The 25,407-nt window shown below is 40.8% G+C and overlaps 1 protein-coding gene across 1 annotated transcript; it reads right to left on the bottom strand.

Annotated features, from left to right (window-relative positions):
* Positions 1–8,373: 8,373 nt before the first annotated feature.
* On the bottom strand, positions 8,374–23,415 carry LOC127628037 (glutaredoxin domain-containing cysteine-rich protein 2-like). The gene is made up of 3 exons (XM_052104693.1): positions 23,091–23,415; positions 16,860–17,063; positions 8,374–8,547 (listed from the first exon to the last, which is right to left on the bottom strand). The coding sequence occupies exons 1-3, from the start codon at positions 23,412–23,414 to the stop codon at positions 8,374–8,376; spliced, it is 702 nt and encodes a 233-aa protein (XP_051960653.1). The 5' UTR covers position 23,415.
* Positions 23,416–25,407: the final 1,992 nt, after the last annotated feature.

Here is a 25,407-nt window from a genome sequence, read left to right as displayed (position 1 = left end):
AACTAATAATAATGATTCTAACCTGAAGCAACCCTGTGTTTTTGTGTCGCTTCTATGGCACTTTCGCTTCACTTTCACTCAGAGCATCCGTGGCTGGGCTTGAGGCTCCGTCTCCGAGTTCAAAGTCCAACACTCTATGAGGTGAGCTACCACAGAAGCTATGAGTGTTAGAATAACTGTGTTATGTGTAATACAAGCTTAAAAATGTATCGTTTTTCAAATGATGCAATAGATTAAAAGTGTTCTGATATAAAAACAAAGCAGTGTGTGAGTAATAGTATGAAAAATAAGAGTTTATAAAGTCATAAACAGCCATAGTATTAATTAATTTGTGTGAAAGTAAATAAATAAAATGTACAGTTGTTTTTGTGCCTCTATTGTTCACTTCACCAAGAAAATATAGAAAGCGGGATGCAAAACTTAGCAAAAATGTATTTATAGTAAGGTTCATTCTATGAGACTTGGCTGGAACCGTAAGGGAGTCAATTAGTCTCAACAGTAATTAGGCTCACGATGACTCTCCAATATTACAAGTCCAGCCAGAGGGAAAGGCACCCTGATTCCTTCATCTCCATGGTGGCAGCAGGCTAAAGTATATGACCAGCAGCATCCACAGTCTCAGATGTGGAACCAAGGAACAGGCTTGCAATTAAAACTTGCAAAATGTTCCTCTGGAGATATTCATAAAAACTAGTAGTGTAGTCTAGGGCATACACAGGGATATGCCGTATGTCCACCTCTCTTTCTTAAGATTTTGCATATGCCCACCTTAAATAAGTGATGATACGTATGGCCACCAGAACAACTTCTTGGCTTTTGACCCAGAACCTTTGTAATTTACTAACACAGTACCACAGCACCGTTGAAATATATATATATATATATATATATATATATATATATATATATATATATATAGTCTCTCTAAACAGGTAAGGAGCAGTGGGAGGTGGGACTGCAACTGATGGCATTACATTTTATGTATTCATTTTTGTGTGCAATGTTAAAATATAACAACGCACACTATGTAGAAATTGGTCCAATTTTCTGTTTATTTTTAGGTGTAAATGAAACACCCAAACACACACACACACACACACACACACACACACACACACACACACACACACACACACACACACACACACACACACACACAAACACAAAATCCCAGATTTTCTTTGTGGTCTTAGACTTTTGGACACCAATGTATTCTTTACTTACTTGTGAATCTTGCAGTCCAGTATCTAAGGTAATGTAAACAGAAATTCATACACAAACAATTAAAATAATAATAGAATTGCAGACAAGCATTGTACACAAAAACACACATGGCTCCAGTTTACTCTAAATCTCATGGCCAATGGAAGCCAAGCAGGATTGTGTCATCAAAGTTTCAAATGAAGTTTGTGGTTGCATTTAATGACTGGACCTCCAGCTGGTTTCTAAGGCTGCAGGCCTCTCATTAAGTGAATGGTAGTCATGCTGCTCTGTGCTGAAATAAAGTGTGGCTTTAGAAGGTTATGATGGTTTCTAGCTGCTCACAGACACGTTAATGTTGAGAAATTCTCAGACCACCAACCTCTGAGTCTAAAGCATATAAACTTTGAAAAAATCCATTTGTATAGACAAGAATATATGAGTCACTGACAAATAAGGTGTTCTTCGAGGATAAAATTGAGAAATCTTTCAAACATCTAGTTTAAAACACGTGAAGTTCATAGGTTTTTCCACTGTGCCTCAAAAAAAGTAGCTGATATGTATTTGTTAATCAAAGTAATGAGAAGAGGCTCTTTTCTGTTATTTATTTAAATGTTTATTTTTTAAGAAATAATAATAAAAGATTTTTCCACACTACTACTTTTTTTGTAAATCAGCTTTTAATGTGACATTTTATTTTACTTTATTTTGACATTAGGTCCCAGAAAAAATATCAAAATTACTTTGAACTCAGAAAATGAAAGCATGCTAAATGATTTTTTTTACATTAGGAAAAAAACAAAAACAAGCATTCATTGACCCATGTATGGAAATACCTTTAATATCAAATGTCATTGTCATTTTGTTTAATCTACATTATTTACACTCAAATAAGTGTTTTAGCTCCTTTCAGCTGGAAACATGTGCTGTCAATAAATTATGGATCATTGCATTTATTTAAAGTTGAGCCTGAAAATAAACCTGTTTATAAACAGCTGCTCACCAGTAGCTGATGGGCAAAGAAGGGTGGGTTCAATTCCCACTCTGTCAGGTAACCTCCAAAACCTCCAAACTCATCCAGAGGGGGTTCAAGGGCAAGAGGCGTTTGGTTGCAACCTGACAAATACGACTACCTCTGTTCTGTCAAGCACAAATAATTAAGCGGATAGTGGAGTACCATCTCTGATCCTGGACACCCCACATCTCTCCATAGAGAACTGTCAAAACAATAGCTGCAGACTTGCTCTCCCTGCCTCCTGACTGTTGACATTTTGTACTCTCCAGTGCTGCCTAACTAGACAAAAGTTTGGCTGTTTGAGGAAATCCACTTCTTCAAGGCGAAGAGCAATCTGACAGGCTTACAGTTATCTGTGTCTCTGTTTAGCTTTTCTCCTGGTTTTGAGTAAATTGTGTGTGCGTGGGTGATACTGAACTTTATTCATTCATTGTCATTCAACTGATTTGGGGAGTCCGGCGGGTGCAGTTTCGCCTGGTAAATCCCCACGAACCACCCGCCCCCAGCACGCTCGATTGCTTCCATCCGGGCTCGACGTGAGACTGGCTCGCCTCATGGCCAGTCTGATGTCTCCGTTGGCACCATGGAGCAAGATGATTTCGTCGCTACTGCATCAGAGTGCGTCGCAGCATCTGACACGGAGGACTCCTCCACGTCAGGAAGGTGGGATACCACCTTCGGGTCTGCCCGCCCAGTTAGAGGCTGACGTACAGATGTCCAACATGCTTGCCCGGGCCGCCGTGAGCATGGGGCTGGACTGGAACCCTCCGTCCTCCCCTCAACCCTCACGATTGGTTCCTTGGGTACGGGCGCCGCTCAAAGCCACGCACGCCCCCACCTTGTTGTCCAGGAATGTCATCTGTGGCTGAACCTGGTCGAGATGCGGGTGACTGACAAAGCTCGCTTTCTCAACGCCCCCATCTCCCAGTTGGTCTATTCGGTGACACCGTTGAAGACTTTGCTGAGCAGTTTTCAGCGGTGAAAAAGCAGACAGAGCCCATTCAACACATTATGCCTCTCCCACGTACTACCAGCCAAGCCCAATCTGCTCGCCGAGGACATCCCCCTACGGTAACAAGGAACCAACAGGTAGCTCCGCCTCAACCAGGGTCCACCTCTCAGCCCCAGCATAGAGCTACCCCAAGGAAACGGATGCCCCCCATCTCATGAACCTCTTCGAAGACCCGGAAATCTCCCAAGCGTTCCTGAGACAGACCACCCAAGGGATGAGATGTTTGCACAGGAGCTGGTAGCAAGACCACTCCTTCCCCTGGTGGAGGACCAGGAGGAAAATCCTTGTTTTCTATTTTCATTTGCCGCACCGCATTGTCAATAAAAGTCGTTGTCGATTTTCTCATTCCTTGGGTCACCTAGCCGGTGCCTGCAAATGCCATTCTCACGGCACCTGTGTGACACTATGGATGTAGAAACTTCACCTCCACAACCAGGACCACAAGCACGTCTTGATCCGTTCAGATAGTACCGCGATGGTAGCGTACATAAATAGCCATGGCGTCGTGCGCTCTTGTCACATGTCACAACTCTCCCGCCATCTCCTCCTTTGGAGTCAGCACTGATTGAGGTCGCTGCATGCCACTCATAACCCAGGCAGCCTCAACAAGGCAGCGGACACGCTGTCACGACATGCTTCGCTCAGCGGCGAGTGGAGGCTCCATCCCCAGGTGGTTCAGCTGATCTTGGACCGTTATGTCAAAGAACTGGTAGACCTGTTCGCTTCCCAAGAGAACTATCATTGCCCGCTCTGCTACTCTCTCAAGTCGGATGCTCCTCTCAGGACAGATGCGCTGGCACACAGCTGGGCCCGGAGGCTGCGCAAGTACGCATTTCCACCAGTGAGCCTACTTGCACAGGTGCTGTGCAAGGTCAGGGAGGACGAGGAACAAGTCAATCAAGTGGCTCCCTACTGGCCCATTCAGACTCTCGGACCTCATGCTCCTCGCTACAGCACATATGATAAACAAAAAAATGTATTGTGCAAAAATATCGATCGTTCTGCACAAAATGTTTACAAAGCTATATATTTCATTTAGAGCTGTGAAAGTTCATGTGGCTTCATGATTGCTGAAGTAAAGCGGAGAGCCACATTCAGTGCAGAATGAAAGTTTAAGAGAATTAATGGCCATTGCAATGAAAATGCAACCAATGAGGAAACTAGTTCTTTCAATCAGTCGAACTCCCACTTGGACTTTGGGAAACGTTTAATGTTATTTGCATTGGTGCTATTTTAGTGCATTTCTATCTTTATACTGTGGAAGGCTTTGTTTAGAAAATTTTAATAAAGCATTATATTGTTACATGTTGCTTTGTTTTCTCTCCTAAGAAGGAAATAAATGTTTTTTGACAGGAAATGAAGGATATACAGTATAGAGTCAAATTTAAGCATTTTCAAAATCTGCAATTAATCTCGATTAACTATGAAAAATTATGCATTTAATTGCAATGACAGCACTAATTGGACTATTTTTACTTAGTTTGAGTATTTAAGAGAATAGTTTTAAAAATGTTCCTGCTATAAATTACAAATATTTATAAAGTTAAAATGACGAGCGACACTACGTCACATTTCAGCACTTCAGTTATGGACAGTGACTCTTAAGTAACACTTAAAGTGTGTCATTGCTTGTTCATGTTAAGTGCACTTTTAGGAAACACACGTGAAAAAGGGAAGAACATTTGTAACTTTGCGTGTAAAGAATGCTCATAAAAGCTATGATCCATCGTTTTCCAGAAACACAGCCCTGTTCAGTTATAATTTTAGAAGATTGTGTCATACTCCCCTTTAACTACATTTAAACCATTAGTCACGTTTAACCTTCTGATATATGGATAACTTGTTTGGCACCCATATTACTGATGGCCAAAAAAGCAATATACTGGAATCTGAGCAAAAATTGCATCCTGCAATATCTGTGTTGTTATTACAATTGGCCAGATCCTTTATTGATTAGGGCTCTGTGCTGTGCAGCATGTAAACTTGAAAAACAAAAGCTCTGGCGAAACTTCGGACATGCAGAAGCAGCAATAAGGAATAATAATTGCCATATAGTCTTTAAGAGAGACAATATTCAATTAACAATTACAATTTGCATACCAAGAAATCTGAATATTAATTTCGGCAGCCGTTAGGCACAAAATGCACTCCGTCTCAGCCTCAAATCATGATTATAGTCATTGCAACCCATTAAATGTAGTCTGGGTCACATTTACTTTTTATATTTAATTGTTTTCTTAACAGCTTTCGAGGCCATGTCACGTAACATGTCCATATTGACACCTGCAGAATTTGGCTAGCTTTTACCAAATGACAGATACATTTGAACCAAAATACAGCAGAGTTTGATTGGAAGCACAACCGTTCAATTTCAACAACAAAATGTATGGGAAGTGTTTCTCCTCAGTCTCCTCCCTTTTAGATAATGATTCTATTTATTTTGCTACCCTAAGAATTTAGGATTATATGGTTAGTTGGATTTTATGTTTGCATTTTGCATTGTTTTCGCTGCTGTCTACAACCACATTAGAATATATCTGTGACACAATTTTGGGTTATGAACCACCAGTTGAGAACCACTATAAATCTGTCTTTAGGACTTATGGCACTGTAATGTCATCCCAGTTTATTTTGAAACAATTTTTAAAAAGCTGCTTTGGGTTTATCCTCAGAGATTTTTAAAGGGCAAGGTAACTGTAAAACAGTTAAAGGATGGGCAAGGAGGAGGCGAGAACCGGCTTGTCAGTATAAATGATATTTAATGAGAACTTAAACCAAAAGCATACACAAACACACACATGACGGACATGCCCGTAATTCTCTCTCTCTTGAACAATCGTCACCGGCCGCCTTTATCCCTCGCGCGCCTCGTCAGGCCTATTGGGGACCGGGCGCGCGATATTCCGACCCGGCCCCGCCCCCCTCCGCTCCACATTCCTCCCGGCGTTATCTCAGGCCGGGGTGCCACCGGCATGACTTACACCCCCCCTATCCCTGGGGTGGGGTGTATCTCGCGTGGTCATCCCCGCCTTCCTCGCCCTGGGAGGAGACGGAAGGTGACAAACAACAACAAAATAGGCGAGGGAAAAGGCCAACACGGTGCGAAAGGGAGAGAGAGAGGAAAGAGAGAAAAAGCTCACTCACCGGTTCTCTGATGTACCGTCGCGTGGTCCTCGAACACTCCTCCACACTCAGGCGGATGACAGCCGCTCCAACCCAGGGCGAACCGGAGTGAAACCGTCGACCCCCAGCGGGTAGAACGCACCTCCGCTTTTCTGGCGGCAAATGGGGACACTCCTCCGCCCCTGGCAGTGGCTCTACCGCTCCGGGCGGTCGGAGAGTTTCTTCCCTCATCCCCTCGCGGACGGCGGTCTTCCCTCGACCCCTCCGCGTCTCTGGGGACGGCAGGGCACTCCTCCTCCCCCGGCAGCGGCTCCCTCGCTCCAGGCAGTCGGGGTATCCAGTCCCCACTTGCCCCGCGGACGACGGCCGTACCCCGCATCCGGGCGGTCGGGCTACTCCGTCACCCGGCAGATGGCAGCGACACTCCCCTGGGTGGACGGCAGTGTCGAGGACCCTGCGACGGGCATCCCTCCTCCTTCCCGGGTTTCGGCACCAATGTAAAACAGTTAAAGGATGGGCAAGGAGGAGGCGAGAGCCGGCTTGTCAGTATAAATGATATTTAATGAGAACTTAAACCAAAAGCATACACAAACACACACGACGGACATGCCTGTAATTCTCTCTCTCTCGAACAATCGTCACCGGCCGCCTTTATCCCTCGCGTGCCTCGTCAGGCCGATTGGGGACCGGGCGCGCGATATTCCAACCCGGCCCCGCCCCCCTCCGCCCCACAGTGACATATTTTGCGCAACGTTTATTGATTGTTGAGAAGAGGTTGTTTAGAAGGATGCTGTTGGCTCTTACTGGACATTTAACATGAGCTATGACAATATAAGAAGTGCTTCAGTGAGTGTTATTTATTGATAGCACATCACAACAGGCATTTTAAACATTGTTTAATGTATAATGAAATGTGGAGCTATGTGGAGTTGAATTATAATGAATACAGTTATCATGAATATTTGGCCACACAAGCCTACATTGAAAAAGGCACATATGTGCAGTTGTTAAGGAGTTATTGATCTAATCTTTGTTGTTGTTGTTTTTTGGTATGAGCTGATGTAGTCTGATTGATTCAGTCACATTAAATCATATATATATATTATTATTATTATTATTATTATTATTATTATTATTTAACCATTTACCCTTGCATATACTGTAGTAAACTGGTGAGTTTCATGAATTGCCTTGACTTGGTGGCCCACCATTGGTGAAACAACACCTGTCGCAAAGACGTCCAGACTGTATTATAATGTTGCTCCTCATATTTTAGTTTTGCCTGAAATGTGTAGCCACATTCAATGAGGTTACAACAATAAAAACATGCTTTTTTTGTGTCAGGTAACCTGAAACATGCTTAATATGGTAAAATCTAAATTAAATAAAAAATTCAAGTAACATTTTTTAATATGATAAATAAAATTAGTAACCTGACTACATTAGTTTACATCAACAAACATATTTGACATGTGACATGCAAAATATCCATAATTCATTACACATTATAAGGCTGAGGTTTTATTACATATTAGCATTGGATTAAGGCTAATTATAAAAATATGTTTTTATTTTACAGCTTTACTTCTGTATCCCAAGCACTGATCCCCAGTAATAATAGATGTGAAAGTCCATAAAAGTGTTAATGCATCAGATTTAAATGAGGTCCAAATAACTGACTATAGTAATGAAGAATCATATTCACAATGACAGAAAATCTTTAATGGCCACAAATTGCAAACTATTGGTGATACAAAAACAAACACTACAAAATCAACAACAAAAACAGTTTCCTGTGGCCGTTCGTGATTGTTCTGTTTATGTTTCTGCCTTTGAAACCTGAATCTAATTCTTGGGGATCACGCTGTGTCTTTTTGGAATTATTCATTGCATATGTTTTTCAAAAAATTAATGGATACACATGTTTAAGACAAAACACTTCATCGTTCACACTTCAAAGGGTCTGATCTGCACCCGCTGTTAACACCCCCATGTCAGATACAGCATGGTAGTAGTGTATGGGTTAATGGATGCAGGACTGGCATCGCTCCAGGCCATGGGGGTTACATGCGGGACAGCGCAACTCTCTGATTGATTCATTGAAGCGGTTGGCTAACATGGACAGTTTGCTGCCATGACAGAGTGAGCAGGGCGCAGAACCAGAACCTCCACATTGTTCACAGAAGACTGCTTCCTGCTGCACAAACAAAAGGAGTAAAGAAACCAGTAGGCATTATGAACAAGCAAACAAAATGATAAACAACTCAGGTGCACACTATGTAAAGTGTGCATATTCTTAGGCCTGAGTACAAGCAAATGCTTCACAAGCTTGATTTTCTGTGTCAAACCACATTTTTCATTGCATTCTCAGCAGTGCAGCAAAAGCTTTAGTGTAAATTCTTCCTCTTCAGCCAGTTTTCTCTTTTAGGTCAATTACTGTCATGTCAGAGCAACAGGTAAAAGGAATAGTTCACTTAATTCTCTCATTCTTTTCTCACCCTCATGTCATCCCAGATGTGTAAGACTTTCTTTCTCTGCAGAACACAAATGAAGATTTTTAGAACAATATTTCAGCTCTGTAGGTCCCTACAATGCAATTGAATGGTGATCAGGCCTTTGAAGCAACACAAATCACATAAAGGCAGCATGACATTAATCTATATGACTCCTATGATTAAATCCATATCTTAAATGATATGTGTGTGATATGTGTGTGTGAGAAACAGATTAATATGTAAGCCTTTTATACTATAAATCTCCACTTTCGCATTCTTCTTTTGTTTTAAGCAATTTGCATTATTTTGCACACACTGCCACCTACTGGGCAGGAAGGAGAATTCATAGTAAACAATTACATCAACATTTATCTGTTTCTCATCCACACCTACCATATCACTTCTGAAAACATGGTTTTAACCACTGGAGTCTTATTGGATTACTTTTATGCTGCCTTTATGAGCTTTTTGAACCTTCAAAGTTCTGGCCACCATTCGCATTGTAGGACCTACAGAGCTTAGATATTCTTTTAAAAATCTTTGTTTGTGTTCAGCAGAAGAAAGAAAGTCATCCACGTCTGGGACGGCATGAGGGTGAGTAAACTATGAGAGAACTTATAGTTTTGGGTGAACTGTCCCTTTAAAGAGAATCTTGCTAAACAATAAAGTTAGTTAATCCATTGCAGTGTTGGGGAAGCTACTTTGAAACTGTAGTTCCCTTTACAAAAAGCTTCACTACGATGTTGCGCTGCTAAGCGCTACGGGGGAACAGCTTTAGCTGTGAGCCGAGCTGAATAATGTGTGGAACACGTCAATGAACATTGACCGGAATTTATAGCCTCGGCTGATGTAATCATTAGATGCACCTGAGGCCAGGCTATAAATGGATACGTCACCAGGTGTCGTCAGAAACTCTTTTTTCAGAGCGATTCTGTTTCTGTGTGTTTCACACACCCTGTCAAAACTTTCTTTCCTCTGTTAGGAGATAGAATCAGTTAGGCAGTGTGCAGTGAACGTTGTTCTATTTTTCTCTTCTGTTTAGAAAATATTATATATATATATATATATATATATAGCCTATATATATTTCTAAAAAAAAAAAAAAAAAGAGAGAGAATGATTGAAAAACGCTCCAAATTAGGGGATAGATTTTATCTTCCAGTCTAAGAAAGGGAACGCCTCATGGGTCCCTTCCCTTTCTTTGATAACCTCCATGAAGAGCTTTTTCAGCTCATGGAGAACCCCTAAAAAAAAAAAAAAATATATATATATATATATATAAAAATATATATATATTTTCTTCCAGTGTTCACATACCCTCGACGTCATTATATTCGTGGGTGCTGAGGCACGGGGGTATTCAGTGATGCCGCCGGTCGAAGAGACGCTTGCGGGGTAGCTCTCGCCGGGCTCGGCATCCTCACTTAAGAAGCCCTCTCTCCCCTCAAAGCCTTGTAGGACAACCTCCACTTTAGTGGGAAGGGCTTATCAAGCAGCAGGTCAGGCTGGTGCTGCTCTGCACACTATGCTGTTTTTCAGGTGTACCAGGCTGACCTCCTGGACGACCTGAGTGTGGGTTCTTCCCCTTCCAGAGAGAGAGTTAGGTTATTACACTAAATACTTCCCGTTTCCCATGGAGGGTGAGGGGTGGTGTCTGGCTTAGATCTTAAAGATTGAACTACCCGTGGGTGTTCAAGTCCAAGATGATGCCTGTCAAGACGGTCGTGTCTCAAGCCCTACAACTCATTTGGCTGGTCACCATCGATCTTATGATGCACTTCTATACTTCATTTAGAAGTTCTGCCACAACATGGAAAGTTCCTGAGGTTCACTTCTGGGGGCGAAGTCTTCCAGGGTCAGGTTCTTTCACTCAGCCTAGCCCTTTTTACCCGCACATTCACAATGCATGATGTAGCGCTGGCTCCTTGCGACTCCGGGGCATCTGCATTCTGAATTACGTAGACGACTGGCTGATCCTAGCGCAGTTCCAGGAACTGGCAGTTCAGCACAGGGACATCGTCTTAGCTCATCTGTTTCTCTGGGGTTGAGGCTCAACGCCAAGAAAAGCGTCCTCTCTCCCACTCAGAACACTGTCTATCGGGGCATCGTATGGAGTTCAATCACAATGCGGGCACAACTGTCTCCCGCTAGGATTGAGTCCATTCAGATCACCCTGAGCAAAGTCAGGCTAGGTCAAGGTTGCACTGTTATCAGTATCAACGATTTCCAGGTCTCAGGGCGAACGCGTCCACGGTGATCCCTCTGGACCATCTGCTCATGAGACCGTTTTTGTTGTGGCCAAAAGCCAGGGCATTTCTTCCAAGGGCCAAAACCCCTGGGCTAAATAGGGTTACGCACCTCAGGCTTCGTTCCCTTTCTATGTGGTTCAGACCCCGGTTTTCTGCCTTGGGTCCCACTCTAGGTGCGTCTTGTTGTCGCAGACTGCTAACGAAAGACGCCTCCCTGACGGGCGGGGTAGCGGCCTTAAGTGGTCGTCCAGCTTAAGGGGATAGGAGGGTCGTCAGCTCGGTTGTCACAGTCACTGTCTCGGGTTGATGGCTGTATTTCTGGCCCTGAAATACCTCCTCCTGAGGCTGCCATGTCTTGGTGCGGGTGGACAATACAGCGGTAGCCTCTTACATAAATCTTCAAGGAGACCCACGTCTCCTGTATTTCTGACACGTCGGATTCTCCTTAGGGCCCAGGGTAAGCTCCTGTCACTCAGGTCAGTTATATCCCTGGATGCCCGTATATGGGTGCAGATTTACGGTCCAGACAGGAAATACCAATGGGGGAGTTAAGAACTCCACCCTAAGGTAGTAGTTGCCCAGAGTTCGCCAGCAAGGGTTTTTGCCTCTTACTGATAGCACCTCGCTGGCCGAACAGGGCTTGGTTCTCGGAGCTAATCTCTTCCCTCGACGACTCGCCTTGGGCGATTCCGAACAGGAAGGATCTTCTATCTCAGGCACAGGGCAATATTTCATCCCTGCCCCGAATTGTGGAATCTTTCATGTTTGGCCCCTAAGGGTACCAACTGAGGGACACAGGGCTTTCTCCTGAGGTTATTGAGACCTTTTTAAATGCCAGGCTTTTTCCACTTGGAACAAGTTTGGGTGAGATCTTAGGGCAGAAGAGGACCTCTTTGCCTCTATGGATAGCGCAATGTCTCCTCTACTTCTCCCTGAAATCACCCAGCCCCCTTGGGTCTGGACGTTAAGACACATACATGACCCAGAATGCGTCTGTATGCATTTCTTTCCCCAGTTTCTCTGCTCCCGGGAGTCTTGGCGATGTTCACCAGCAAGGGTCTTGCCTCGTATTAATGGTGCTGCGCTGGCCGAACAGGATATGTTTCTCGGAGCTAATTCCTCTCCTCGACGGCTCGCCTTGGGCGATTCCGAACAGGGAGGACCTTCTCATCCTTGGCCCGAATTGTGAAACCTTTCATTCTGGCCCCTAAGGGTACCAAATGGGGTTCACGGGGTTTTCTCTTGGGGTTATCGAGACCATTTCTAGTGCTAGGGCTCCCTCCACTTGGAACTGATCTGGGTAGATTTTACAGGGCAGAAGAGGACCTCTTCGCCTCTGTTGATAGCGCAATGTCTCCTCTACTTCTCCCCGAGTCGCCCAGTCCCCCCCTCCCCCTCGGGAGGGGCTGAACGTAGTAACGCAAATGCGCCTGTATGCGTTTCCTTCTACTAAAGTTCTTATTACAGAACCAGCTAACTGCCAGTTTGTTTCAGTTCTGGATTTTCTGTAGAAAGAACTGTCAGCGGGCACTTGCCTCGCCACTGCCAGGTTCTATGTGGCCACTGCGGTTTGCCACGGCTTGGTGGGCGGGGTGCCCTCAAAGAGGCATCCTCATTATTGCCCGGGCCTACGAGGTGCGCGGTCAAGCTTCGCCAGTAGGTTTCAGGGCGCACTCTACCAGAGGGCTCTCCTCCTCTAAAACCTTGGCTAGAGGTCTCCCTCTGCAGCAAGTTTGTGGTGCGATAGGGTTCTCTTCGCACACATTCATCAACTTTATGGGCTAGATGCTTTGCTACTCCAGACTCTTATGTCCTTGAGTCGACATCTCAGCCCATGCCTAAACAAGTTTGTGATGCGGCAGGTTGTCCTCTCCGCACACATTCATTGGACTTTTTAGTTTGGATGTTCTGCACTCCGGGCTCTCATGCCCTTGAGTCGACATCTCAGCTCATACCTGAACAAGTTTGTGATGCGGCAGGCTGGTCCTCTCCACTCACATTCATCAGTTTTTATGACAAGTTTGTGGTGCGATAGGGTTCCCTTCGCACACATTCATCGAACTTTATGGGTTAGATGCTTTGCTACTCCGGGCTCTTATGCCCTTGAGTCGACATCTCAGCTCATGCCTGAACAAGTTTGTGATGCGGCAGGCTGGTCCTCTCCGCTCACATTCATCAGTTTTTATGACATGTTTGTGGTGCGATAGGGTTCTCTTCACACACATTCATTGAACTTTATGGGTTAGATGCTTTGCTACTCCGGGCTCTTATGCCCTTGAGTTGACATCTCAGCTCATGCCTGAACAAGTTTGTGATGCGGCAGGCTGGTCCTCTCCACACACATTCATCAAAATTGAATGGTTTAGATGTTTATGCTACTCCGGGCTCTTATGCCCTTGAGTCGACATCTGAAGCTCATGTCTGAGACCTCTCGCGTTTTTGTGAGTACACTGCACAACCGTAGGGGTCCGGACAGCCCCAAGCGGCGGCGTGGGTATTGCGTTCCCCGTAGCGCTTAGCAGAGCAACATCGTAGTGAAGCTTTTTGTAAAGGGAACGTCTCGGGTTACATGTGTAACCCTTGTTCCCTGAAAAAAGTGGAACGAGATGTTGCGCTGCTTTGCCGCACTGGGACGTCCCAGGACTGCTCTTCAAAAAGAAGTATCTGACGACACCTGGTGACGTATCCATATATAGCCTGGCCTCAGGTGCATCTAATGATTGCATCAGCCGAGGCTATAAATTCCGGTCAATGTTCATTGACGTGTTCCACACATTATTCAGCTCGGCTCACAGCTAAAGCTGTTCCCCGTAGCGCTTAGCAGCGCAACATCTCGTTCCGCTTTTTTCAGGGAACAAGGGTTACACATGTAACCCGAGACGCTTCCCAAGCTTCAACCTACTCATTAAATGGTTAAAACAGTCAAGCTACTCATTTAAAAAAGTAGTCACAACAAGCTTCCAACAAAAAGTAGCAAACTACACTTAAGTTATTTAGAGAATAAAAGATTTTTACATATACAGTATAACAAGCGGTTAAAATCACTTCTGATTGTAGAATTTAATAATATCACCTGATAGTTATATATGTAATTATGGTGACATTCCCTTGCTAAATTTAACCATGGCTTTACTACAGTAACCATAGTGAACCGTGATATTTGTAGTAAAGCCTGAGTTACCATAAAATTAACCATGGTTACAACAGTCATGATTACTACAATATAGAGCGCAACCGTCTGGTACTGCCGGCTTTCTAATAATACCTAGATAAATAAAATCCCATTCAGTTCTTCCATAAACAAATAGATTTTCAATGCTAACTCATAAACTTTTTAAGATGGACCTACCTTGAGCTCCGAGGTTGTTCATCACTGGTAAATGCTTCTGTTGAAGACATCCACTGTGTTATTTCAACTACATTGTTTTAAAAAATCATCTTTAATAGTGGATTTCCTTCTGAACAACTACATTACCCATAGTCCAGCAGAGAAAGCTTCACCAATCAGAGTACCGTGACCAACAAAGCCCACAAAATACACCCACGCCAATGATGCACTCTGAATGAAGTGAATGAGTCGGTCTCAAACTACTTTGTTTTCAGAATATTTCGCAATAAACGTAAACTACATTGTTTCTATAATTGTAATCAACAACCTAAAATCAATAGTTGTATATATTTCAATAGTTTTATATTCGATTACAGCATTCGCAATGCTTCATGGGATTGTAAACGGTGCCTTCATGAAAGACGGTAAGTACACAGACTTGTACTTTTGTCTTTTTGTTGGATTAATACTTTTTTGTCTTAAAACAAAGTCTTTAATGTTGTGATTCACCTCAGAGCTGGTTGGTTTGGTTCATTGGTTCATCTCTTTAATGGAGGATTTACTGAGGAAGAGAGTCTAAGGAAGAAAGGAATGGGAAAAATACTTCCGGAACCCAGATGGCTGAAAAAGTGGGCGGGCAATGTTGCGCTCTATTACTATAGTACAGCCATGGTTACTATATGGATACTACAGTATTGCTGTAGTAAAAGCATTGTTTAATGGTATCAAACCCATTGTTTTTTGGTGGAAACCATAGTTTTGATACAATCAATTACTACACTCATGGTACTACAACATTACTAAAGTAAAACCATGGTTCATTTTCTTAACAGTTTAACAAATAGGGTTACAACATTAAATTGTACATATATTTATACTTAATATGCACTAATACAACTAGAAAACACCCTATTTTATATAACGGAATCACAATATAGTGATAAACAGCTCCTATTAATGAAATATTTTGCTTTAAAAAAAAAGGCAAAGTCCCTTTTAGGCTGTGCGGCACTCAAATGAATCAGTGAATCATTATGTGAACTAGTTCATGCACATGAACTGTCAGAAAGAATCGGCTTGCTAGAATGAATCAGAGTTCCCAACTTTAAATATAAGGGGATCTTTTATTTTAACAGGTTCATTTACATCAACTGTCCAAAAGAACTGAATTACTTAAACGAGTGAGAAAGGACGGTTTAGGCAAGCGTGTTTGATTACTCCCTCGGCTCCATTGCTGCTTTCGTAATACAGTATGACAACTTGAGCTTTTTATGACGCTACAGCACTACACATTGGAAAATGAAGCTAACTACTGGGAAAACTACATTGAAAAAATCTGAACTACTGTCACGATACAGAAAAATGTTGTTTAGTTTGTTGCCACGCTACTTTTAGGTAACTATACCTCAACACTGAACTCCCTGATGGCACACGTACATCACTCAAACCTCTATTTGATGTGTGTGTTTACATCTGGAAGATGTATTTTTTAGGTTTTATGCTCATCTGCAATATGTCTATAAGACATTTCCTCTCAGATGTCAATAAGATATTCAGCAGATGTCTTTGAGATGTTTATAATTTAGAATGTTTGTAAATCTGATCTTATTAAGATGCAGATGTTAATTAGATTGTGATGCTTTTCAGATGAAAAGTTTTTTTTTTTTTGTGAAAAAAAAAACAGCTTGAAGATGTATGAGCTGTTTATTGCTAGATACCTGAATAATAAATAACACATCCAGTTTAATAAATTAAAACTAAAACAGTGATATGCTGCACAACAGTCAAAGACGTCCATAGTAGAAGTTTACATATTGAACATATTGAATGGAGGCAAATCGCAATAGGTCTGAACAGCCACTAGTATGTACATCGGAACAGCATGTTTGCAATGCGTTGGCCACACGTCTTTGTGCTAGCGTAAAGGTTGTTTCTGGCCTTAAAGGGGTGAAAACTGGTAAAGTTGAATACGGTTCTTTCTAATAATGTGTCATTGTCGCGGTTTTAAAATATGATTCCTTAAGTATTTGACATTATGGCAATGCTGATATAGGTGTAGCTTTACTTGTGTTTTAGTAATGTAAATGATTACATTTAGATGGACAGAACGGAAATATACAAATTGATTAGATGAACAGAACTATGAAAGTGAAGTGTACAAGGATTCATATCATGGTTCATTATTTTCAGTGGTGTATCAGATTCATGATGAACTGCATTGCAGCAGTAAAGAACATGTTATAGATGTCTTAATCATTGTTTTGATCAACTGAGCAACAAGAAAAATGTGACAATTACTGTGACAAAATACAGATCTTCAAAATACAGAACAAAGTGATAAAACCAATGTAGCTATTTTTCCGACAATAGACTAAAGGAATGTCAATCTAAATAATATGCCATCATGTTTATTTCCTGTTCAACATTTTCAAAACACCTTTTGTATTGCTTCTGGTTCCTCTGTATGGGTACATGCTGTTCTGTGTTTTCCTTTGCTCCGGGATTCTCGTCCTGGTGATTTCTCTTTCCTGTCCCGACTGCGATTAGGGCTTCTTCCAGATTCCCTTCTTCTGTGTGGAGCCCGAATAATCTTCAGATTGCTTGTGTAGATAATGATCTTTCCAAAATCTAATACTGGATCCTGTAAAACACAGACACAGAAAACACAGACATAATTTTTTTTTTTTTTTAGACAACTACCATGGCAATACCATACTTTTTGGCATTCTATGAAAAAGGAGTAAACTTGGAGTAAAATGCAAATACCATGGTACATAAATATGGTAATCATATTTCAAAATACCATTACCATCTGATTCCACCATTGTGACATGTTAATGCCACAGTATTACAGTACATGAAAAAATGTTACTGTGGAATAATGAAGGCCTCTTTTAAACTTCTTTTGTTGGGTAGCTGCAGCTGCTCCCTGTTCTAAAGATGTTCTAAAGGAATGTGTTTCCTGACTCACGTTTCACATGTAGCTCAAACATTTATATCACCCCCATATAAGGTAAATAACTATTTCATTGGTGGGGGTCCTGTGGAATGTGGTTTAAATAAATTAAATACATTGGATGACAAAATTATCTAACAGTTACACTGGAAATGCACCTTCATTTAAAAAAGAAAGACTTTACATTGTTACATTGCACATGCAAGAACCAATAGTGTCTTGGTGTCAATGATGTTAAAACTGAGGCGGCACTTTCTGATCTGAATACTTTTGCGAATGAGATTTAAGAGCTGCAATGGAGAGGAAGATTATCATTGAATAAAGAATTCACAAATCTATCGTATGGCTTCAGAAGACTGGAATGTAGTGCATTAGTTGTATGGACTACTTTCTATATACTACGTCGTTTTTGGAGTTTTACAGATGTGGTCACTATGAACTGTTTTTTACAGAAACGAGCTACATAAACATTCGGTAACCCTATTTGATTTCTACATGGTGTAAAGAAGGGTTCCTCAATAGGCAGCCCGCGAGAGACAGATGTTTGGCCCACGCTTAAGGCCTGCTTTGCCTTAAGCGTGGGCCAAACATGGGCCTGCTTTGCCTTAAGCGTGGGCCAAACATCTGCCTTGCATAAATATACGTCCTGTTTATATTTGCACATGCATTTTGCTACGAGCATATTCCAAACGGACTCCCGAACCCAACTACTCTTATTATAATATCTGGATTAATGCCTGGTACTGGATAATATAACACAAGGTCAGGGGTGGAAAGAGTACTGAAAATTCCTACTCAAGTAAAAGTAGCTGTCCTAAAAACTACTCAAGTAAGAGTAAAAGAGTAGCTCATTTAAAAGTACACATTAGTAGTGAGTATTGAGTATTTGGGTTGCGAAAGCTACATTATATGCCCCCTTATAATAAACAATGCTGCAATATAAAATTTTTGCATACATACCATAATTAATATTAATACTTTTACAGCTACTAAAGTTGTTCAGTGAGTGGTTTTCTCATTTTCTTGTAATTGTTGAGATACTAGACAGTGCTCTATTCAGTTTCATGTACACTTCATGTCTAACATTTTGATACAAATCTGCTTTTTATCCCACTGTTTACGTTCACTTTAGACATAACTGACTGTGTTTACATTAATACCTGACCAAGAGGAAGTGTTTTTGACCATTTAAGGCGCGCACCCGCATTAGCACGAGCACTCTCGGAACACACGTGTATCTAAAGCACACATACATAAGCCGCATGTCAGCCATACAGAAGTGATTAAATAAAAAGCCAATCTTTTAGATTTTATTGAGATCAACCAGTGGATATCTTGCTATCGTGATCAGTGTAATGAGCACCACTGGTCTGGATTTCCTTCCCTTTATACCCGTATGTAAGGGGGCGGGACATGCAATTTCTTTCTGCCAATTTCTCATTGGCCTTTTCTCAAGTTCATAGATGCGCAAGGCTGTCAAGAGAGACCCCTAGTGTCGCTTCTTCAACACAACGGCTCGTTCCCTCCATCAGGGAACAGAGGTTACAATAGTAACCTAGACGTTTTCAATGGAGAATAAACATAACCAAAATTTAACCAATGTGTATGACCAAAAGCCATCAAGGTTGGAGCTCTACAAGCTTTAATATGTCCTGTGGGGTATAGATTAAGTTTTCTTTTCCATAAAATAGCTATACTCTACATGAATTCTGACAAAAAACTATCAAACTGCCTCATAAGGCAACAGAACTCAACAGGCTGTACAACTGCATAAGCTGAGAGGTAACGTTTGGACATAAATCAAATATATTTTAATTACCAAAATCACATCTTATACAGCTCATATGGGGGGCAATTTTTACCTTTACAAAGGTCATTTACAACTTAGCAACTCCTTTTTAAAACAATGAACATTAGTCAGAGATAGGATTCATTCACCAAAAGTGGTTCATGTTCTGTAAAATTATTATTGTGTCATTAATAAAGTTTAATTTATCATCAAGGCTGTTTAACACATCCAGATATTATATTGGTTAATAATATTATTAACTACATTGAAGAATTTGATCATTTTAGCACAAGAACATGACACCAAACTGATGCGGAGCGTGAGAATTAGAGTGCCAATCTGTGAACGTTTATGCCGTGAGCATCCGCCACTGACTCTGGAACATCTGCACAACAGACGGACGACTTAAAATGAACAATGTCTAGTGAAAATTCAAACGAAGAACTTGATGTATATTTTCATTTGGAACTATATCAGATTGTTAAGATTTTTTTTACAATATCCTTCGTTAATTTCCGACCCTGGATGGAACTAGAGATGGAGATGAGAGATGTAACAGGTGTTTACACATCTCTCCTCACCATGCAGCAAGTACATTACACAAAGCATTTCTGCTGTTTCTGCGAGGGAGCGGCAGGATATGAAACACTTGCAATGTTAACAGCTTTGTTGATTATAAACAGGAACTATATAACTTTATTGTGTCGCTCACTTACGGAGATCTGGTACAACACCATTTGCATGTTGAATTAACAGGTTTAGAATGGTTTATAAATCTGTAGCATCCAATAGCGGTTCTAGCATGTATGAGTATGTGTGAGGGAAGAATTATAAGTTGAATTTCAGGCACTGTAAACTGTATTATATTAAAATATAAAAGTTGCCTTGGTTCCCCTCCTTTATTATTTCATTATACAAAATTTCAAAAATTTTAAAATAAAACATAACTCTGCAATCTGCTATAATAATGCAATAAAAAGCTGCATCAATAGCATTTTTTTTCCTCTCTTTTTTATGGGATATTTTACTACAAGCTTAGTAAATTCGATTTTACATTGGCATTAGAATATAACAGGGCACAGTGATATAAATATTACATAATATACATTAAGACAAAACACAATAAGCAGACTTTCAAAAACAGATCAGGTTTATGTTTGCAGTAGAAAGGGTTTAAGTATATCATATTTCGGGGTACCAGCTCCACCTCCATCTGTGAGTCATCGTTTTCTATAATGAGCATCATCAAGAATCAGGATTGTGCACATATTGATCAGTGCCTTGGCTTTTTACATTTGACAGAATTTGGATCTAGGAGAAAACTAATTGGGGAACCCTGATATAAAATATTTTAAAATGGACCTGCTAACGAGTCCAAAGGGGGACACTATATCACAAAAGAATATTTATGTTTAAAACATTAAGATCCATAAGTCAGGCATATGAGGTATCATTTGAAAGATTTGAATCTGAATTTTCAGAGATAACCATCACTTCTGCATTTATAACAGATAACATTATATTAAATATTACATATATGTTGAGACAAAATGTGATAAAGGTGCTGTCAGTTCTTGACAACTTGACCTGAAAAACAAAGGATCTTTGGCAGTTTAGTCTTTCAGCAGCACGTCACAGGTGACATTTGAGAAAAAAAGAGAAAAAAAGTATTTTGCAGAACTCCACAAAGACTCAAAACAGCCTTGAACCTTTTTTCTTTTTTTTATGGAGGCCATATTGCTGATTGCGTTTGTTTATGTATTCCTTGTCTGGGTGAATCCATCTGGATGCCAGGGAAGGTTTATCTTATTTTCAGGTTAGAGGCAGAGAAACACAGTTACTGTAGCATTAGACTAGAAAGATAAGCTGAAAGTGAGCAATTGTGCCATTGGGATGTAATTGTATGCCAAATTTTAGAAGCTGTGTTGGAGTGTGGATCTATAAATAGATGTGGGGAACTATGAATTAGTTACAGTGTGGCATAAAACTGTGAATTCATAAATAACACTGGGACCATGGAAGAGAAAAAATCGTCTGGAAATGCTTTTAGTGCATTCACAATGCCAGAGTTAAATAAAGACCAACCAAACAAACTAAACATAATTAGGAAGCAAAAGAGAAGCCCTCACATAACACAAACTGTGTATCACCTGTGATCATTTCTGCAAAATGTGTTAACGTTGTTAGATTTTCAGAAATTGGTTGACCAGTTCATAACATCAAGTACATTTCTTAACTGACACTGTCTGGTTTCCCCGTAATGTTGCATTTTAGCTTTAATTAAGTAAAGTCTTTATGTAAAGAAAATATATAGTCAGATTACTTCTTTTAACTTAAAACTTGATTTTGATCATTAAGTCTCCTCACATTCATTCTCTTTCTGTCACATTCCTCATTGATAGGCCCAGGGGAGGGGTCTTTGTCTCTCATGTGTGAAATACATCCATATTCATGATCATTCACGTCTCCTCGCATATTACCCCAATACTAAAATTGTCTTACAAAAGTTACATTACTATATTGTTTTGTATGAATGAGTGATCAGGATGAATTTCACATCATTTTGTAGCAATAATTCTAGGCTACAAGATCCAGTTCTCAAAAGGCTTGTGGACAAATGTTTAGTATCTGTTATATGACCTTATTTCAGTGACATAAAATTTTAGTTTTTTCAGAAACCCTGCATAAACGTTATTTTTGCAAAAATACAAAAATGTACATGCATGTTGCTCACATATTTTATTGTAGCCCAGTTTGTGCTGAATACAGAGTTATCAGACTTTAGCCATTAATATGTTTTTAAGCAACTGAAAAAGCACAAATGTCAAGGCATGTCAAAACTTCTCCAGGGCCCAAAATACCCTCTGAAACCCATAATAAGTTGACTTTACTCAATTTACTGAGTAACTTGTTTCCTCAATTTAATTGAGTAATGGTGTCTCAAAAACTTGACTTTTCACTTGACTTGGGCATCGTATAGAATTCACTTTTTACAGTAAGTTAACATAACTAGATGCAAGACACTTCGAAGGGAGAGCAATCATGATAGCCATGCTGTAAGATCGCTTCCAACAGAATTACTAATAAAAAATACTTAAAAGGTTTCGAATAAACTTTATTTATGAGCCCTACACCTTTCAGCCCTCCAAAGCACTCACAGTGGATGGTAAAGTCTTCAAAGGGAATAGGACATAGGGATGATCATTCATTGTAACTGTTCAAAATACAATGTGGCAAAAGTAGCGTTTTGTGACTCTACATTGCACTCTCTCTCTCTCTTAATGTTTCTCTCTCTAGGTGCAGGGTCAGCTTCGTTATAGTCTGCATATATATAGATATTAGAAGTTTTACACTAGATGCCCTTCCTGATGCAACCCCCAGTGGGAGGACTCTCACTCACACGGGGCAATTTAGAGTCTCCAATTTACTTAACCTGCATGTTTTTGGAATTGTGGGGGAAACCAGAGCACCTGGAGGAAACCCACACAAACACGGGGAGAACATGCAAACTCATTTAGCTGAACAATATTGACAAATATAATGTAGTTCAGTTAGTAGCATCGATAATTTTAGTTAACTACTCCCCAAAACTAATGTAAATATTCTGGATATTGACCACACAGTCTGAACAAATGGATCAGATTTCATCACTTTAAAATTAAAATGTGAAACGTCAGCCCAAAGGATTTTGAATTTCAAAACCAGATCGGATTTGTGTACAGTGAGAACAATGCCTATGCCATTTTTTTCACCAAGCTGAAGTCGTAAGTCTGATAATTTAGAATAAAATAGACACACTTCTTCTCAAGATGACGTAATTGGTGTGGGACGAGTTTAGAAATTTTTTTTTACCCAAAGTATTATCAATATTAATATTGATGCTTGCCTTAGCAACCAATTGTTTTACGGTAGGATGTTCTTACTTTGTTATCCCCTTCAGGTAGATCTTCACAGGCCAGGGTCCTGCATGCCCCCACTCCTCGATAGACATTTATTCTCTGGGCAATCAGTCCTGTTGGAGGGTAGAAACTCTGGTCCTGTATGTCTTCTAAACCACACAGCTGTCCCATCTCCATCTTGGTGTGGATGAAGCTGTGCGGATATTGCTCCTCTGGACTCTCCAGCTCTTGTCCATCTTCGTAAACATGTTTCAGCACCCGACCGCTGTACGACGAGGCCAGCTTGAACCTCACCTTCCTGGGCTTGCCCTCGATTATTGTCCCTTGCTGCCCCTGAAGCTCCTCCATTGTCTCTCTCAACTCAAATTCCCAATAGTCCTCTAAAGAAAAGGTGGAAGAACAGTACTGAGGAGAGGCCAGGCCAGTCCAGCTGCTTTCCATAAGATTGATCAATAATTGAGCAGGAGATTGTGTGCCCGACAGGAGAGGTGGAAACCGAGAACCCACAGTTTCATCAAATAATGATGGTTCAAGGAGAGTAGCAGGTGTGTCTGCCCTAGTTAGTTATGCATCACCTGTAATGAACGTCAGTATGCATTTGTGTGTGCAGCTTCATACTGAATCCTACTGTTTTACTTCATACTACTCATACTGAAACAATAAATTGCTATTGACCGGTTTTGTGTGACGTTACTATATGACCATGGCACCAAGTTTGCAACAAAAACCTTCATTGATGAAGTGGGAGAGCTGGGGTAAAACACATATTTGTTTTTGCTCTTTTATTTAGAAAATATTTAGCCTGCAGCTTAGAAATTTCACCTGTCATTACATGTGTCACTTCAATGTATAACACAATCGAGTCAGATACAATTCAACTAGAAATGCACATAGGATGATGATACATTTGTAACACCAAGACCATAATTGTTATCGGCGTATGTGATTATTTTAACACAATGTTTTAATAAAAAAAAGCACTATAATGTCAATGTACAGTATAGTTAATGTGTATAGAATAATGTTGGTCAATAAACAACACATCATAAGAATATAGAGCACAAACTCCAGAAAAGGTTATTCCATAAATGTCAGGTTGGAGCAAATTGTCACATTTCGTTATAGTTATAAATATAAAGTTATAAATATATACTATTAACATGCCAAATTAAAAATGAACATATTGTCACAGGTCTGTGAGATAGGACCCAAGAGCAGAGGGTAGCAGTTCAACTGGATTTATTAATCAACACAAAAAGCTCTTCATTCAAAACAACACAAAAGCCCAGGCGATCTTTTTCTGCCGAGACGTGGGCAGAGACCAATGAATCCTCCTCCACAGGAGCTGGGCACAGATGAGATCCTCCCCCGAGACGTGGGCAGAGACCAAGGAATCCTCCTCCACGGGAACAGTGCTTACGCGCTGGTGAGGTAGGCGGCCAACTTGAAGGTAACCAACAGACACATGAGCAAGCTCCAACTAAAAGAGAGCACAGTAAACACTGGACAGCATACTTCACCTTCACATTGACAATCACAGTGATAATAACAAACAATAACAATGATCCAACATCATACATGACACATGTAGGGATTTAAATAAGCGGGAAACAATGAAGAAGCAGGTGCCACTCGCAGCTGAAGGTTGTAATGAGCAGTGTTCCCATTCAGCACGCCATCACCTGAAACATATGTATACATGGGCATGCAGAACATTTCTACCCTTGTATCACCTTTACCCTGTTTTTTATGAACACACTTTTATAAAGTGAAAACATAAATTTTTTGTAACACCTCAAACACACAGTTTCCTGCATCTCTACTCTTGGGTATATCACTGAATCTACATACAAAATATGACAACAGATTGTGAATACATGTGGACAAAAGGCTTGTGTCCAAGTGCATGGCTAGACAACTACTACTACATATCCATCACAATGAAAAAATGTCATCCCCAATTGTGGCTATAGCAATGGTAATGTGAACAATAACTCTGGCCTCCTCTCTTGGCAAGAGCATTAAAGTCTGTTGTAATCTGTGATGTTGAGATCCTCTGAACAGCTGACAAGTGGCTATTTGTTAAATTTGATCTGTGGCTGGATTTGTTGTAGTTCATGATTGAGAAGGTTTGTTCACAACATAAGTAGACCCAAACAAAACAAGCATCCTTTGGGCATAAAACTGGTCAGTAGTTGCTGTTTTGCACTTGTCCTTCAAAGCATTGTCACATTGGTTTTAGTTGTGTGTCTGGTGGTGATTTCTCGCTGCCGAAATTCAGGGGGCATGATATAAGTTCAAGCTCAGCCTTAATTTTCGCAAAGTCTGTGAAGCGATTGGA

The sequence above is a fragment of the Xyrauchen texanus genome, chromosome 34, assembly GCF_025860055.1.
Source record: "Xyrauchen texanus isolate HMW12.3.18 chromosome 34, RBS_HiC_50CHRs, whole genome shotgun sequence".
Classification (NCBI taxonomy): domain Eukaryota; kingdom Metazoa; phylum Chordata; class Actinopteri; order Cypriniformes; family Catostomidae; genus Xyrauchen; species Xyrauchen texanus.
The sequence above is the reverse complement of the archived record's forward strand: the minus strand, read 5'-3'. Positions and strand labels throughout refer to the sequence as shown.